General features: G+C 52.7%; 1 protein-coding gene across 2 annotated transcripts in view; it reads left to right on the forward strand.

Annotated features, from left to right (window-relative positions):
- The window catches only part of TCN2 (transcobalamin II), a 15,856-nt gene extending 1,321 nt beyond the window's left edge, over positions 1–14,535 (forward strand). For both annotated transcript variants that reach the window (XM_012657989.1, XM_012657990.1), the window contains 8 exons: positions 3,327–3,519; positions 4,233–4,402; positions 5,418–5,573; positions 6,676–6,848; positions 6,978–7,164; positions 8,050–8,215; positions 11,143–11,258; positions 14,001–14,535. In XM_012657989.1, coding sequence (XP_012513443.1) covers positions 3,327–3,519; positions 4,233–4,402; positions 5,418–5,573; positions 6,676–6,848; positions 6,978–7,164; positions 8,050–8,215; positions 11,143–11,258; positions 14,001–14,062 — 1,223 coding nt within the window. In that variant the 3' untranslated portion in view covers positions 14,063–14,535. The remainder of the gene's footprint in view (positions 1–3,326; positions 3,520–4,232; positions 4,403–5,417; positions 5,574–6,675; positions 6,849–6,977; positions 7,165–8,049; positions 8,216–11,142; positions 11,259–14,000) is intronic.
- Positions 14,536–16,270: the final 1,735 nt, after the last annotated feature.

Below are 16,270 nucleotides of genomic sequence, written 5' to 3' on the forward strand. Positions count from 1 at the left end.
CGAACTCCTGACGTTGAGCGATCCACCCGCCTCGGCCTCCCAGAGTGCTAGGATTACAGGCATGAGCCACCGCGCCTGGCCGAGATGGGGTCTTGCTCTTGCTCAGGCTGATCTCAAACTCCTGAGCTCAAGCGATCCTCCCGCCTTGGCCTCCCAGAGTGCTAGGATTACAGGCATGAGCCACCACGCCTGGCCAGCATGTTGTATTGAGATTAATACGTCTGACTCCTCACCACACAAGATCTCCTCCATTAATTCAGTCATTCGTTCATTTATTCATTTAACACATATTTACTAAGCCTTTTCTGTGCCAGGCCCAGTGTTAGACTTTGGGGAAAGAACGAAGAGCAAGACAAGTCCAATCCCTGCCCTCCTAGAGCTTATGTTCTAGTGAAGGAGACAGACAAAAGAAATCAAGTGACGCACTGGGCTGCGGTGATTGTTGAAAAGGAAGCCAAGCAGGAGGCGCTGATTCAGGAAGGGAGGCTGAGGCAGGATTTCCGAGGACCAGGAGGCCACGTGAGAGCTGAGTCCCAAAGGAAGAAAAGGAGCTGGTGAGGAAAGGAGTGGGGGACAAGCATTCCAGGCACAGGGAAGGGAGATTTGGAGGCCCTGTCCGCTCTGGCTCCATGTCCCACAGCTGCACCTCAGGGGGCTTCTTGGGACTGCTCAGGACCTGAGAGTCTGAGTGTACAGGCTGAGGGCCACTCATGCTCTGGAGCCAGGCAGGGAGCAGGGAGCAGAGGGCTTCAGGACTCTGGGCTACCCATATCCCTTCTTCCCTCCTTGCGCTCTGCACGCAGGGCTGCGTTCACCACCATGCTCTCTTGTGATCCTCGGGAAACCTGAGAGGCAGGTGTGGTCATCTCCAAGTGTCAGATGAGGAAGCCAAGGGTTGGAAGGGCCAGATGACCTGCTCAAGGTGCTCCAGCTTTACCAGAGTTTTGTCAAACTCAGTTCTTAGAACTCCAAGCTAGGGTCTTCCTGGGCACCAGAAGCCTTTGGCCTATGTTCTACAGGTGCAATCACCCCTCAGCCCTGGCTCTTGGTTCTTGTCCAGACAGTCCCCAGGAGAGACCTGGGTTTGACCAGCCAGAGCTTTCCCTCCTGCAGACCTGGCAGGCCCAGTCCTCAGCCTTGGGCAGTTAGCCCATTAGCCTCACCCCACAAGAGCCCCCTTCCTTCAGGGTGTGGAGAACCTTCAAATGGGGCCTGGGGTCTGCTGCTGAGTCATGAAGCACACCCAGTCTCATTCCCTCACCTGGGCTAAGAATACTCCCCTGCCTTCCTCCTTGGTGGAGTGTGACACAGGATCCCATGGTATAATTCCTGCTTTCCCAGCTTAAAGCTCTGTAAGGTTATGAAATTGCCAGGGATTGCTGCACTAAGGCTAGTGAAAGGTGGGCTCTTGTGTTCCTGAATGTCAGTGCCACTCAGTCCCAGCTGGCAGGGCTGGGCCTGTGGGGAGAGAACTCGCCCAAAGCTACTTTTATTACCCTGGGTGAATCTGCCTGGCTCCTTCCTGCAAGGAGGTTGAATTGTGGTTATCAGCCTCCCTTTACAGCTGCCTCCTCCTCATTTTATCACTTAAGCCTGTCTTGACTCATCGTGCTGGAGGTCACAGCCCAGGGGCTCCCTTACCAGTTTCAAGAAAAGGGACAGGGAAAGAGAGGTGAGGAGGGACAGATGACCAGAGACACAGAGGCTGGGAAAGACTGAGATAGATCCAGAGAGCCTCAGAGGCCAAGAGATAGAGACCTACAGACATGGAGACAGACAAAAGAAAGGCTCTGAGTGAGCTGGGTGCAGTTGCTCATGCCTGTAATCCGAGCAATTCGAGAGGCTGAGGTGGGAGGATCCCTTGAGGTTGGGAGTTCGACACCAGTCTGGGCAACACAGCAATACTCTCATCTCTAATAGAAATTTTAAAATTTAGCCAGGTGTGGTGGCATGCACCTGTAGTCCCAGCTGCTTGGGAGGCTGAGGCGGGAGGATCACTTGAGCGCAGGAGATCAAGGTTGTAGTGAGCTATGATTGTGCCACTGCACTCTAACCTGGGCAACAGAGCGAGACCCTATCTCTGGGGGAAAAAAAAAGCAAGGCTCTGAGTGAGACAAAGGGAAAAGAGAAGCAACCCCTCAGTTTCTCTTAACTAACACTTGGCGAGAAACCAGCCATGTGTTCACAGCGAAGGATTATACAGGGTTTCATGGCAGTCAGTGGTCACCTTATAGCAACAGTTATCCATGACTTTTTGGAAACCTGGAGAGAGACAGGGCTGTGCTCCAGGAACATTGGTCCTCACGCCAGGAGGCCCAGGAGGCAGGTGAAACACTCTGTACCATGGTACCCTTCCTTAGTCCCCTGGGATGTGGCACCATGGAGGCCACCACTGGGCAGCTGGAGCCCAGCAGCAACTGAGAGGCAGTAAATAGGGACAAAAAGCTCAAAGTGCCTCCAAGGCAACCAACCCTGTGCTGAGCTCAGGTCCCTGCCCCTCAGGGCAGGCAGGCATCGCTCAGCTGGAGTTGGGAAATATCCCTGAGACTTCTGCTTCCAGGCTATTTCAGCATTTTTGTTGCACAGCTTCAAACCAATCCCACAGCACACAGGTAAATGGCTGCAAGCTGTGACTGTTTTCTAAGAGCTCACCTACCATCTTAGGCTCTTCACTTAAACAGAGATGGCAGGAAAAGAGTTATTTTGAGGTATGCATGGAGGCTATTTCACCAGGCAACCCCAATTAACCAGTTGGCAGTCTGCAGCGGTTGAAAATCAGATGTGGAACATGTTCTGCGTGTGGGCTGACGTTTTTGTTAAGGGGTAGAACACACGTTCAGCAGGGCGCCAAAGAGCAGGGCCCTTTATAGTCAGGTCTGTCCTTGACTCTGCAGCGTTGTGTAAGACACAACACAACTTTGAACTTCTGTTTCTTCTTTTGTGCAAAGTGATGATGACAGTAGCTACATCACAGGACTGGCACAAGGACCAAGTGAGACTGGGCGCGGTGCTTGGGACACACCCCACAATTTGGCATCCAGTCTCTTTGTCACCTCTGATGGGCGGAGTGGTTGCCTGGCAACAGCATCCTGTGTCCTCAGCCCACCACTTCTCCTTGGCTCACTCCAACTGCTCTTTTGGGATACCTGCATTACCATTGCACTGCCTTTCAGTATGGCTGCACTTCCTGCTACAAGTGGGGTGCATGCTGGGTGGAGGTGGGGATAGAGATGTGCGTTCCCTGGGGAAGATCCTGGTAAAGTCAAAGCAATTCCCTGCTGGTGGGCTTGCCCTGCGACCTCACTTGCACCATTTTCTTTCCTAAGAAATACCAGAGGTGGATAGCCAGCTGGTAGAGAAGCTGGGCCAGCGCCTCTTGCCTTGGATGGACAGGCTCTCCCTGGAGCACCTGAACCCCAGCATCTACGTGGGCCTACGCCTCTCCAGCTGGCAGGCTGGAACCAAGGAGAACCTCTACTTGCACAGCCTCAAGCTCAATTACCAGCAGTGCCTCCTGGGGTATTGCCACACTCTCTTCTTTCCCCATGTTTTGCTCCACATCTTAAGAGACAGGAGACCTGGATTCTGGTTTGGGTCTGTCACTGCTTTGTTGGCAGGCCTTAGGCAAATTTTGTCTCCTCTGGGCCTTTCTCCACCTGCAGATTGAAGGGGTTGGTTGGACTAAATCAGGGGTGCTAACGCAGGGCTCTCATACCGATATTGCCCCCTCCTGTGCCTGAAGCAAACATCACTAATCTATGACTGCACTCTTTCATACGGAGCCCAGAAGCAGCATCTTTCTGAGCTCCCTTTCCAAGGGGCATTAAGGAGAGGCCTGTTCTGGGATTTGAATGAGAGATGGAGAATCAGAAGCAGCCCTGGAGTGCCTCCTGCTTGGACTCCCTCTTGAGAAGTGGCTATGGGGCAGGAAGAGGAGGGAAAGGGGAGAGCCAGTGGTCGAAACATGGCCGAAAAGGTGGTGCAGACACAGGTGATTTGGATGCAGGAGCCTTCAGAGTTTATCCTTGAGTTTAATCTTTCCTCTTTATTAAAAGTTTGTGTCATACACCTCACACCAACATAGCTAACACATTGACTTTCGGCAGTTCTAGCAAAGTTGCCAACTATAAGGATTTTTTCCACTTTGTGATGTTGGTGGGGGGCATCCCCCAAGCAAGGCTTACCCGGGTGACACTTTCTCACAAAGATGTTGTTAACTGGCCTTGTCCTAGGTCTGCCTCCAGCGGTCACAACAGTCACTGCCAGGCCAAGCCTTCCATGGGCCAGCTGGCCCTCTACCTGCTCGCTCTCAGGGCTAACTGCGAGTTTGCCGGGAGCCACAAGGGTGACAGGCTGGTCTCACAGCTCAAGCGGTTCCTAGAGGACGAGAAGAGGGCCATTGGTGAGGGGACACCATCTTCTGGCGGTGGGGAGCAGCTGGGAGGGCTCATCAGATGACATTCTCTCGTGAAAATCAGAACTTTGGGTTTTCTCCCCAGGCCTCTTCCCACCTTCCATTCTGTCCACCTCACTGTCCACCTGGAGGTTTGGGCCTGCCTCAGTAGCATCCTTGATCCAGCCTTTCCTGTACTCCATGTTGGCAAGGCCTGATGCTCAGCCGCCAAGATTGACCTAACTATCCACCTGGGACAACTAACCGCACAGCCTCCTTACTACTTACTCCTTAGTCTGTCTCTGCTAACTTTCCTGCCTCCTAACTTGACCCAGCACACAACAGCCGGGGTGAGCCTTTTCCATATAAATCTGTTCTTGTTAGCATTGCTTAAACCCTGCAGGGGCCCTCACTACTCCGTACACAGCACTCAGGCCTGGCCAGTCCGCCCTTTCCTCCTCTCCAGGCTCTGCTCACCATCTCTCTGGTTCTCACACTTGCCTGCCCTCCATAGGCTCTGGCCATACCGGCCTGCTCTCAGCTCACAAGCCAGGGGCCTCAAATGTGTTCCCTCCATCTGGACTGGCTGCCCCCACCTTCTGGTTCACTCCTGCTCCACCCTTGGCTCTCCCCACAGCCCCCAGCATCGCTTCTTTGAGGAATCCTGCCCTGATCCCCCTCCTAGATGCCCAGAGACCTCTGTTGTATGGCTCCACGGACTTCGTTCCACCTTTCAGTTATAATAGTGCTCTCTTGAGCAAGAGTTCATCATGGTCAAAGCCCCATCTGCACAGTGCCTGGCTGCCACCCTCTACTCCTTCCTCCAAGCACAGTGCCTGACACTTAGTGTGGCCTCAGCAAATGTGGGTCAGGCAATGAAGGAAATGAAGGATCCCATGACCCAAAGGAGAGTGCTGGGAAGAGCAGGCAATGGGGTCCTGTGTGCTGGGGGTGCTGGTTGTGGGGAGGAGATAGAGAGGCAACTCCTCAAGCCCCACCCCTTGGCTTTCTCCCCACCTCCCAGGGCACAAGGGTCACCCCCACACCAGCTACTACCAGTACGGCCTGGCCATCCTGGCCCTGTGTGTCCACCAGAAGCGGGTTCATAACAACGTGGTGGACAAGCTCCTATATGCTGTGAAACACGAACAACATCTCCACCAGGGCCACCTCTCTGTAGGTGAGTGGGCCAGACCCTGGCAGGTGCTAGCCTGGCATTCCCTAAGCACCCAGTCCCCACTGAAGGCCTCCACGCCCTGGCCCCACACTCACCTTTTCTTGGGACCCTTCTTTATCGAATCCTTTAGGAGTGACGTGGTGAGGGCTTGGGCGTGGGGCAGCAACTATGAGCCAGCTTTGGAGCTGGATGGGGAAGCTGACCCCAGCTCCATCACACACTCATCGTAGGGCCCCCTGGGCAAGTCAGGTGGCCTTTCTGGCTCAGCTTCTCCTATAAGATGACCTCCCAGCAGCATCTCCATAAAGGATGCCTTTACAAGTAAAAGGCTTAGCACGTGCCTGGCACAGAGACAGCCCTGGGTACGTAGCTATGACCTCAGCATCCTAGGAGCTAGAAAGCCTGGGACCTGGATTCTGGACCTGCTTCCTCACTGAGTGGCCTTGGGCCTCTGTTTCCATTTCTTATCCTTGTGATTCAAAATTTCTTCTAGGCCTGGCATTCCATAAGTGAATGTCACGTAGGGGTAGGATGTGGTAGGTTGGGGGTTAGGTGTCCATAGAGAAGAAGGCAGCAGAGCCCCTGCAAGGAGGGAGTTTGTTCTGCCTCAGAAGCTTGTGGAAAAACCACTGTGGACACAGTAAAATCTCCTGGGGGACCTTGAGGGGCAGGAAACCTGGGGTTTCAATGTACCAATGAAACCACACTCCCGGGGGGTGGACCCAAGCATTGGTTGGTTTAAAACTCTCCTGGTAATTCCAATGTGCAGCCAGGTTTGGGAACAAGTGGTGTGGGGTCAAGTCCTCATGAGCCTCCATCCTCTGGTCTCTCTCCCTAACCTCTAGCCCCCCAAGGAGTGGAGTGACCCACTCACCCAATTTCCCCAGGACTGAGTGGTTTCCTGGGACATAGGACTTTCAGTGTCCAGACTGGGAGAGTTCTGGGCAAAGTGGGCTGAGTTGTAAACTCTAGCTGATCTCACCATGTTGCCCCCTTCTTCAAACTCTCTGGTGGCTGCCCATTGCCCCAACAGCCTGACCCCTGAGGCCCTGCCCGGCCTGGCCCCCTTGGCTCCCCAGCCCATCACATGTCCTGTTTCCCACAGACACAGTGGCCATGGCAGGCTTGGCCTTCACCTGTCTGGAGCGCTCCCACTTCAACCCCAGTCTGAGACTACAGATCACCACGGCCATTGGGACAGTCCAAGAGAAGATCCTGAAGGCCCAGACCCCCGAGGGCCACTTTGGGAATGTCTACAGCACCCCACTGGCACTGCAGGTGGGAAAGAGACCCTGGAGCGGTGGCCACCCTGGGGGTCAGTCGGGTGCACTGGTCAGGGACTGGAAGACTTGGTTTCTCCCTGCCGGCTGACCCACCTTCCCCCTCTCTTCCTCACTCTGTCACCAGATGCTGATGGCGTCCTCCACGTCCTATTTGGAGCTGGGCACAGCGTGCCTCAAGGCAAAGGCTGCTCTGTTGGCCAGCCTGCAAAACGAGGTCTTCCAGAACACTCTCGTGATTTCCCAGCTGCTGCCCGTCCTGAACCACAAGACATACATTGATCTCATCTCCCCAGACTGCCTGGCACCACGAGGTAGCCGAGCCTTTCACAGAGGCACAGCCCTTTCCAATCTGCTGAGTGCTCATTGACATCTGCATGTCCCAGTGAGGGGAGGTTTGCTGGGTCCCAATTTGCCAAGTCAGCACGAGTTTGTAGGTGTGCATGGAAAACAGCAGCTAAAATGTGGTCAGCGCTTCTAGCAGCTCACAGTCTGGAGAGGAAGACACCAAATGGAGAGCTCTGGGTGGGCGCCTTGTATGACACCCAGTACAGAAATGTTTGAATGAACGAATGGATGAATGAATGAATGAATGGGGAGGGGCGCATTATGGTAACTCTGACCCAACATGGTGAGCCCCAACAGCAGCATGAATCAGGGCTTCATCTGGGAGAGGGGTCGACAAGGCGAGTGGCATTTTCCAGTGGAGAAAGGAGAAGGGAGAGCAGAGCCAAGAACAAAGGCACAGAGGTGCACAGAATTTGAGGGAGTTGGGGCGATGGTCTTGCAGAAGAGTGGGGTCTTGGGGAATGAGCAGGAGCCTCAGGCATATGAATGAAAAGGGGGTGGGGATTGTCAGAGGCAATGGGAGTGATGTGAACAAATGCATGATCTAGAAAGAGCTGTCTGGGGTGCTTTGTGGCAGATAGCGGGGAGCAGGGATACTGGAGGCAGAGAAACCAGTAAGGGGCCTGACTTTGGGTGGCCTATGGTCATGAGGGGACATGAGGGCTGAGGGGCAGGGGAGGCTGGGATGGCAGCCAGGTTTCAGCTGAGCAGGTACTGGTGGCATTGACTGAGATGAGAACATGGGAGGGACAAGGTCCAGTGGCCACAGTGTCTTTGAGGAAAGACAGGAGGACTAACGTCCAGGCTCCGTGTCCTCATGCCAGCTGCCCCTTCCTTTCTCCCCAACACAGTTATGTTGGGACCAGCCACAGAGACCTTTTCACTGACCTCAGAGATCATCAGCGTCACGCTAAAGGTCCTCAGCATCTTTCCGCCGTACAAACAATCCATCTTTGTCCTTGCTGGGTCCTCCTTGGAAGATGTCCTGAAGATGGCCCGCGAGCTAGGAGGATTCACGTGAGACCCCCACCTCCCAGCCCTCACCAGACCCCACCTTCCTGACACAGGGTCATGAAAGGGACAATGGACAGAGGCCGGGTTCCCTCGGGAGAGGCACTGGCCCAGCTTCTGCTTCTACCTTCTTTACTCCTTTCTTGCCCACATTGTCATGGACACAGGGAGGCGTGGGCCACCACGGTCAGTAAGAGAGCAGGCTCTGGAAGTGGAGCCCCCAACTGGAATCCCAGCTCAGCCGTTCTCCAACTAGGGACCCAGAACCAGTTACTTACCTGCAACTCAGTGAGGACACCCACTGTGCCCCCTCCTCACAGGGCCAACTCGAGGACTCCAGGAGTGAGTGTATGTACATAGAGATGGTGGCACATGCTTTTTATGTGTGCAGGGTCCAGTACGTAGCAAGTGCTCAATACACGTTTGCTTTAATCGGAATAAGAACTCTGATTATCAAATCTTGGTCCAATCCTGTTATTGATTACCCCAAGGGGGTGAGACAGTATAAAACTTGCTTCTTACCCTGAGATTAGTCAAGTCTGAGGATGGGCGTGTCCAGAGCGCTGTGCGATGCCAGGCCCTGTCCATGCCTAAATAAGACAGACGTGATCCCCTTGTTACCAATGAAGAATCTGGCCCAGAGAACTTGAGTGCCTTCCAGCAGGTCACACAGACCCCAGACCTTTCCCCTAGAATGATGTGTCTTGGTTTGAGAGGGCCCCAGTTTCTATGAGTTCCCAGAGAGCAATGTCCTGCAACCAGGAAAAGCCCACTGCTGGCACCTTGGGGTCATCTAGGCCAGGAAATCTCAGACCAGAGATATGCAGTGACTCCTTTGAAGGACAAAACTGCTCCCAGACCCCAGGTTAAGTTCCTTCTTCTATAATATGACTTAGATGTGTGCTAATATGTTCACTAAATAGAAAGTCTTTTCTTTCTAGCTTTAGACAGCTATAAATTCTGAACAATTGCAAATTTAGTATAAAGAAAAATATAAAACCCAATAACATTCAACTGAGCACTCACTGTCTGCGAAGACGCAGGCGTACGCTGCCAGGCACTGGGTGAGCCCTGTGCTTCAGCACTCCCCTGTATTTGAGCCACTGTCGAGCCCGAGTGTTCTTCTCCCGGCCCCAGGCACTCCGTCCACTATGAAGGCCACCTTCTTTCTCTTTCTGGTCGCCTGCAGAACATAGAGCAACACACACCATAGTCATAGACGGCCACACACAGACTGAGCACCCTTGGCAGGGTTCAGCCTCGCACACATAGAGATTACCCAGAACCTGCTGGTACACATGTTTGGATATTGTCATCACAGTGAAAAATAACAGAATTTAATGTTTTTATTCAGAGTTCAAGGACCCCTGGGAAGACATCGCGGACACCAGTCTGAGAAATAGTTCCCTGCTGGTGCCAGTGGGTGCCCAGCAGGAAGGCCATGTTTGAGGTCCATGTATGCACAGCAGAGAGAGAGACAGACAGACAGATGTGGAGAGAAGTAGTCCCCAGCAGCCACATGTACCCCGAGCGTTAAGGAACGGGAAAAGGGCTGTTCTGGGACATTCCCTGAAGCAATACTTTCCCTTTGCCTAAGTCACCCTGTGTGGGTTTCTTTTTCTTTTTCTTTTTTTTTTTTCAGACAGAGTCTCACTCTGTTGCCTGGGCTAGAGTGCCATGGCATCAGCCCAGCTCACAGCAACCTCAAACTCCTGTGCTCAAGTGATCCTCCTGCCTCAGCCTCCCAGGTAGCTGGGTCTACAGGCACGTGCCACCATGCCTGGATAATTTTTTTCTATTTTTAGTTGTTTGGCTAATTTCTTTCTATTTATAGTAGAGACGGGGTCTCGCTCTTGCTCGGGCTAGTCTTGAACTCCTGAGCTCAAGCAATCCGCCCACCTCAGCCTCCCAGAGTGCTAGGATTACAGGCGTGAGCCACCGTGCCCGGCCGGGTTTCTTTTTCTTAAAACTAAAAAAAATGCCTTCCTCTAAGACCAAAACTATTGATAACACAGCACCCCAGAGGGCTTTTTGTAGAACTTACATTTGTTCACATCACTCCCCTGTTACCTCTGACGATCTCACCTCCTTTTTGATCGTCTTCCTGCCACCACTCCTGCTCATTCTCCCAGACCCCTCACTTCTGTAAGACCATTCCCTAAAATTCCCCCACAGTCCCCCCAATTCTGTGTACCTCTGTGCCTTCGTTCTTACCCCTCCTCTCGGCTTTGCCCTCCCTTCTCCCTTAGCAAATCCTACTCACCTCCTCAAGCCCCTGTCTTAGAGGAAGCCCTGCTTCATGCTGCTTCCTCCCTTTGGAAGGAGGAAGGACATGGCCTACGGAGTTTCGCGAGGATCCCTTTGGCAGTGACATCCAGACAGGTTGGAGAAAGGCTGAGTTGGAGGCGAGGCGCTCAGGGAAGGGGGAGTGTGGATAAGGAGTCTTTGGTTGTCAGGGCCAGAAATCAAACATCAACTCTCTCCACAGTGGGGTGTGGAGTGTACAAAGTCAGAGAGAAGACGGAACTCCCCAGCCCCAAAAAGAGGGGAATGCCACCGAGCCACCGAGACCCAGTGCCACCACTAGGTGTCTCTGTCTCCACCTCCCGCTTCCCCGCATCTCTCTACATGCGGGCATTGCCCTCTTTCATGGCACATTGGCAGCTTCTGACCCTTGCCCCCCACAACATGAGTCTCCAGACAGGGGACAGCTGCTGCATTGAAAATGTAATAGATACCCCTTCCTGGAGGCCATGGTCATGGTCAATGTGGAGAAGATGAAGCCTGAGCGGGCAGTATCAGGGGGCTAGAGAGGAGAGGGGTGGAGGTGAGCCCCACAGACCCATGGTGAGTTGGCCCAGGAATGGCGGGGTAGGACTTTGCTGGTACTGGAACAGCAGTCACCTCTTCTGTCTTTGCCTTTCCTTTTGTAGATACGAAACACAGGCCTCCTTGTCAGGCCCCTACTTGACCTCCGTGATGGGGAATGAGGTCGGGGAACGTGAGTTCTGGCAACTCCTCCGAGACCCTGACACACCTCTGCTGCAAGGTGAGACTGGTGGCCTGCCACCCATGGACATGTCCCCCACCCCAACCTTACCAAGCTATGAGGCCTCATCAGCTCACCCCAGCTTTCCCCCGAACCTTCCTGAGCCACAGCTTTATAAAATTCTTGATGCTCAAGATTGCATATAATTTATTTAACTGACTTCTTAGAATTTTTATGTAAGTTATGATAACTTTAGGATCAGATAGTTATAAAAGAAGAAAATTAAAATCACCTATAATTTACTACCTAGAAATAACTACTTTTAACTTTTGGTATAATCGCTTCCAGATACTTTAAAATAGGTAAGTTTGTTTTTTCATAAAAAATGGAGCCGTGGCCAGGCATGGTGGTTCATGCCCGTAATCCTAGTGCTCTGGGAGGCCGAGGCGGGAGGATTAGTTGAGCTCAGGAATTCGAGACCGGCCTGAGCAAGAGTGAGAGCCCCGTCTCTACTAAAAATAGAAAAAATTAGCTGGGCCTGGTGGCACATGCCTGTAGTCCTAGCTACTCAGGAGGCCGAGGCAGGAGGATCACTTGAGCCCAGGAGTTTGAGAGTTTGAGGCTGCAGTGAGCTACGACACCACCACACTCTACCCAGGGCAACAGAGTGAAACTCTGTCTCAAAAAAAAAAAAAAAACAAAACAGTGGAGCCATATTCTATATCAATGCTGTTCAATGGAAATAATATGTTGCCCACATATATAATATTAAATTGTCTAGTTGATGAGATAATATTAATAATGTATCTTATTTAACCCAAAATACCCAAAACATTATCATTCCAAGATATAATCAATGTCAAACTAGCAATGACATATTTTACCTGCTTTTTTTTGATACTAAGATTTCAAGTGCTCAGTTGCCATATGTGACTAGTGACAAGCATATTGGACAGTGCAGCTCTACATACTGTTTTTCAACTTTGTTTTTTTCATTCTTAATATGTTGTAGACATCTTTCTATCTTGGTTTATGCAGATCTTCCTCTTTCTTCGTAATAGCCACACAGGATATCATTCATTAAGTTGCCCTGGGCTGCAAGTAACAGGAAATACAATGCAAACTAGCTTCAGTGATATGACATCCATTGGTTCGGGTGCTCAGAAGTCCAGAGGTAGTGAGGATTTCAGGGGTGTTGTAATTTTAGGGATTTCAGGGCTCCAGCTTTGCTTCCCTATGACTCCTTTGGGTCTGTTCTCTTCTTTTTTAGAATATTTCCAGTTTTAGCATTTATGCCCCAAGCTGCGATGAGCACCCTTATGCATCAGCCCAGTTACCGCACAGACTCTTAAAGGTCATCCATCTGTCCCTACTCTTGCTACTTAAGTTCCTTTTACAACACCCTCAAGGACCTTTTAGGAGGCACTTGCCATGTGGCAGGCATTGTGCCATGTGCTTTATAGAAGATGGGACTTTTCTCAAGGAGCCCAATAAAAAGCATTCTTTTTTCCTGCCCTTATTCAGAATAAATTGAGAAATAAAGCAAAAGGGCTGGAGGCGGAGACCCCAAATCTGGCCTGCTCTATTACTGATAAAGACTGAGGACGTAGCTTAGGGTGAGAGTCAGGGGGACTCAGCCGGGAAGCAGACCCGGGCAGTTGAAGCCTCTACCTCCCACCCGCTCCACGCCCCTAGTCCAGCAGGAAGCCACTCCCACGAGAAGAAAAAGCCTGGGCCGCACATGCCAAAATGCTTCCCCAAATTAACCAATCGCATAAGTCACTCCTCTGCCTTCCTTGGGATAGAAAGTGGCTGGGAGTTATAGTAATTGGGCTCCCTCTTGTCTTAGTCCATTCAGGCTGTGATAACAAACTACTATAAACTAGGTAACTTACAAACAACACAAACTTACTTCTCGTAATTCTGGAGGCTGGGAAGTCCAAGATCAGGACACTGACAGATTTGGTGTCTGGTAAGGGCTCACTTTCTGGCTCACAGATGATGCCTTCTAGCTGTGTCCTCACATGGTGCAAGGGACAAGGCAACTCTCTGGGGCCTCTTGTATAAGAGCCGCACCTTCGTGACTTAATCATCTCCCAAAGCACCATCTCCTAATGCCATCACCTTGGGGTTAGGTTTCAATGTATGAAGTTTGAGGGGACACAGACATTCAGACCATAGCACCTCCATTGAGAGGAAATATTCCTGACACCTGGGCCGTCTCAGAGGACGCTGTCAACTCCCCTGCAGGTTGCAGCCCTGTTTCTCCAGTGAGAATACTGGCACTCACAGAGGTCAAATAACTAGTCCAAAGTCACACGCCAAGGAGTGACAGAGCTGGGGCTTAAACCCAGTTTCCTTGCTAGAGCCCGGATTCTTTCTGGTGAGCGAGGGCTGACTCCTGGGACACTTCACTCGTGGTCCTGCTTCTCCCTCTGGCCCACACTGAGCAAGTCCCTCTTCCTCGCGGCCCCTTGGGTGTTACGAAGACAGTGACCCTGCCTGTCAGGTGTTATCAGGGTTCCTGCTTCCTTTCACCTTATGTTTGTCATCCAGCATGTTGTCTTGTACCCCCACCCTCTGGAGGCTCCCCCAGTGAAAGATGAGCCTGTGGCCTCAGGGACCACAAGGACACTGAGTTCAGAGCCTCCTGGCTGGCTCTGGACAGCTCCCAGCTCCCCACCACCAAGGCTGAGTGGATCTAGCAGGCCCTGGCCTCAGGGTGGGAGTCCAGAAGATGAGGTTGGGGGTGGGACACAGGACACTGCCTGGTAACCTCTCTTGCTCAATCTGCTTCTTCAGGTATTGCTGACTACAGACCCAAGGATGGAGAAACCATTGAGCTGAGGCTGGTTCGCTGGTAGCCCCTGGGTGCCCTCACCCAGCAGCCTTGCGCACTCCCTGGGCTTCTACCCTCCCTTCTGATGTCCCTGGAATAGGCACTTGACTGACACTGCTGTCACTTCCTATGTACTTAGAGCAATGTCTCCCAGGCTGCCCCAGCCACTATCCCTGCAAGGGTCCTAAGCCATGGCCCAGCCTGGAGCAGAGAGCCAAGCACCTTCCCTGGGACTCTATCAGCCCAGGTCTGGCCAGCCTGGCCCCACAGGCCTCCCGTGAAGGCCACCCCATGGTCTGAAGGGCATGAAGCATCTCAGACTCCTCGGCAGAAGGAAGAGAAGAAGTCTACAGGCTGCTGGCGTTGTGAGTACCGCCTGTTCCTTCGAGGTCTGTGTGGTCCAGAGACTGCAGCCCTGACCCCAGCTCTCCACTCTGCTGTCTGGGCGGTGGCCCCAGAGCTGGTTGTGGCATGGTAGCTGGCGAGGCCACAGCGGGGCTGCCGATATGATTAAACCATTGTCTGTACACATGCTGCAGTGTCCTGGTGCCACATGTCTCAAGAGAGAGTGCAAGGGCAGGGAGTGGAGAAGGGGGAGATATGGCCAGAGCACGAGAGGAGGGTGCCTGAGCTACCTCCTGGGCATTGGAGGCGTGCCGGCAGTGGCAACATCGATACTACTTCTTGAGCACCTACTTGCTAGACACTGTCTTGCACAAATCTATGAGGTTGTTGATACTTTTGTTTTCATCTCTGCTTTGCATATAAGGAAGCTGATGCTCAAAAAGGGAAAGTGACTCACCCACGGTCACAAACAAGACGCTGGTTAGGGGACACCCAGACCTGGCCTTGGGGTGGCCTCCCGGCTCCTCCATTAAAATACTGAAAATTGGGGGCTTCTGTGATTGTTATGGTCACATGGAAGAACCCCGATTCAACTGGAGGCCAGGACCCAGGAGCTAGAGTCTCATTCCCTGCCTTTCACCAAGGCACAGTCAGGGTACTACCCCAGGTCTGGGTCCACGTGCCTGGGAGGACACAGTGACACATTCAAAGTCCTCCAAGCTGCAGATTAAACATGTGTTTTTTCCTAGAGCACCAGCTTCACATATTTAGGGTCCAAATAGGGAGGAAAAATAGGTGATTTAAAACATTCTTTTATATTAAAACAAACATGGGGGTATCAGGAAGCCAAATGCAAATCCAGCCCCACGTTTTCAAGGTGGAATGTCTATACCCAGAACCCCCAAGCGCTTGTTCCTTAATCATGGCGAGGGCCACTTAGGGGAGGATTGGGACCCATGGCTCTCCTTTAACAAGCCTGCGGCACAGGGGTGGAGACCCAGGTCAGTGGCTTGCCTCAGGTCACACACAGCCCGTAGATGGCAGAACTGAGATCCTCAGCTATTGACCCCAGTGCCTGACACTTGCCACTGCACCATCCTGCTACCTTCCTGCCCCCTGAGACTCAGTCTTAGGAAGCCACAGGCCCCTCCCATACTGGGGGGACAGTCTGTGACAGGTCTCAGGCCAGGCTAGAGAGAAGGTGAAGGGTAACCACAGGGGACCCCTGCACTAGGCTTTGAAGGGTCTGCAAGCTGGGTTTGATCGTCTCTCCAGGAGGGACTGTCGTGTTGGGGTGTGCTTGGCTCTGAGGAGCAGGAAGCTACTGAATCCTGCTCAAACCGAAGGATATCACTTGGGAGCATCCAGGGGCAGTAATGAAATTGAAGCTGGGGCTCAGGGCTCCCCTCCCTCACCTCCACTACCCTCAAGCCTGTCTCTTCCCCCTCACTTGGCTTCCCCGGGGGCCACCCTAGCAGGGACTCTGCTCAGTTGGTAGAAATGGATTCTTCTCCCCTCCCAGTGTCCCCAGAGCCATCTTGCCTGCTTCCCATAGCAGCCAGCCCTGGCCCCCGAAGAGCAGAATTTGGATTTGAGGGGTTTGGGGGGCCCGTGAGCAAGGGCAGTCTGCTCTGGGCCTTCGGGGCATCCCAAGGAATGCAAAGGAGGCCCCGCTGCCCTCCCTGAAGCTGGGTGCCCTGGTCCCGCATAGTCCCACATGGGAATATCCTCTTGAGAGTTGTGCCGCCTGCCGGCCGAGGCAGGTTAAAAGCTGGGGCTCTAGAGCCACACAGACCTGGTCCAAGCCTCCTGCCCGCACTCAAGCGGCACACCCCTGGGCACCCTGCTTCCTTCCCCGCCCAGAGCTCATCTGTGAGTGGGATAATCC

Source organism: Propithecus coquereli, unplaced genomic scaffold (assembly GCF_000956105.1).
Source record: "Propithecus coquereli isolate 6110/MARCELLA unplaced genomic scaffold, Pcoq_1.0 Scaffold567, whole genome shotgun sequence".
Taxonomy (NCBI): domain Eukaryota; kingdom Metazoa; phylum Chordata; class Mammalia; order Primates; family Indriidae; genus Propithecus; species Propithecus coquereli.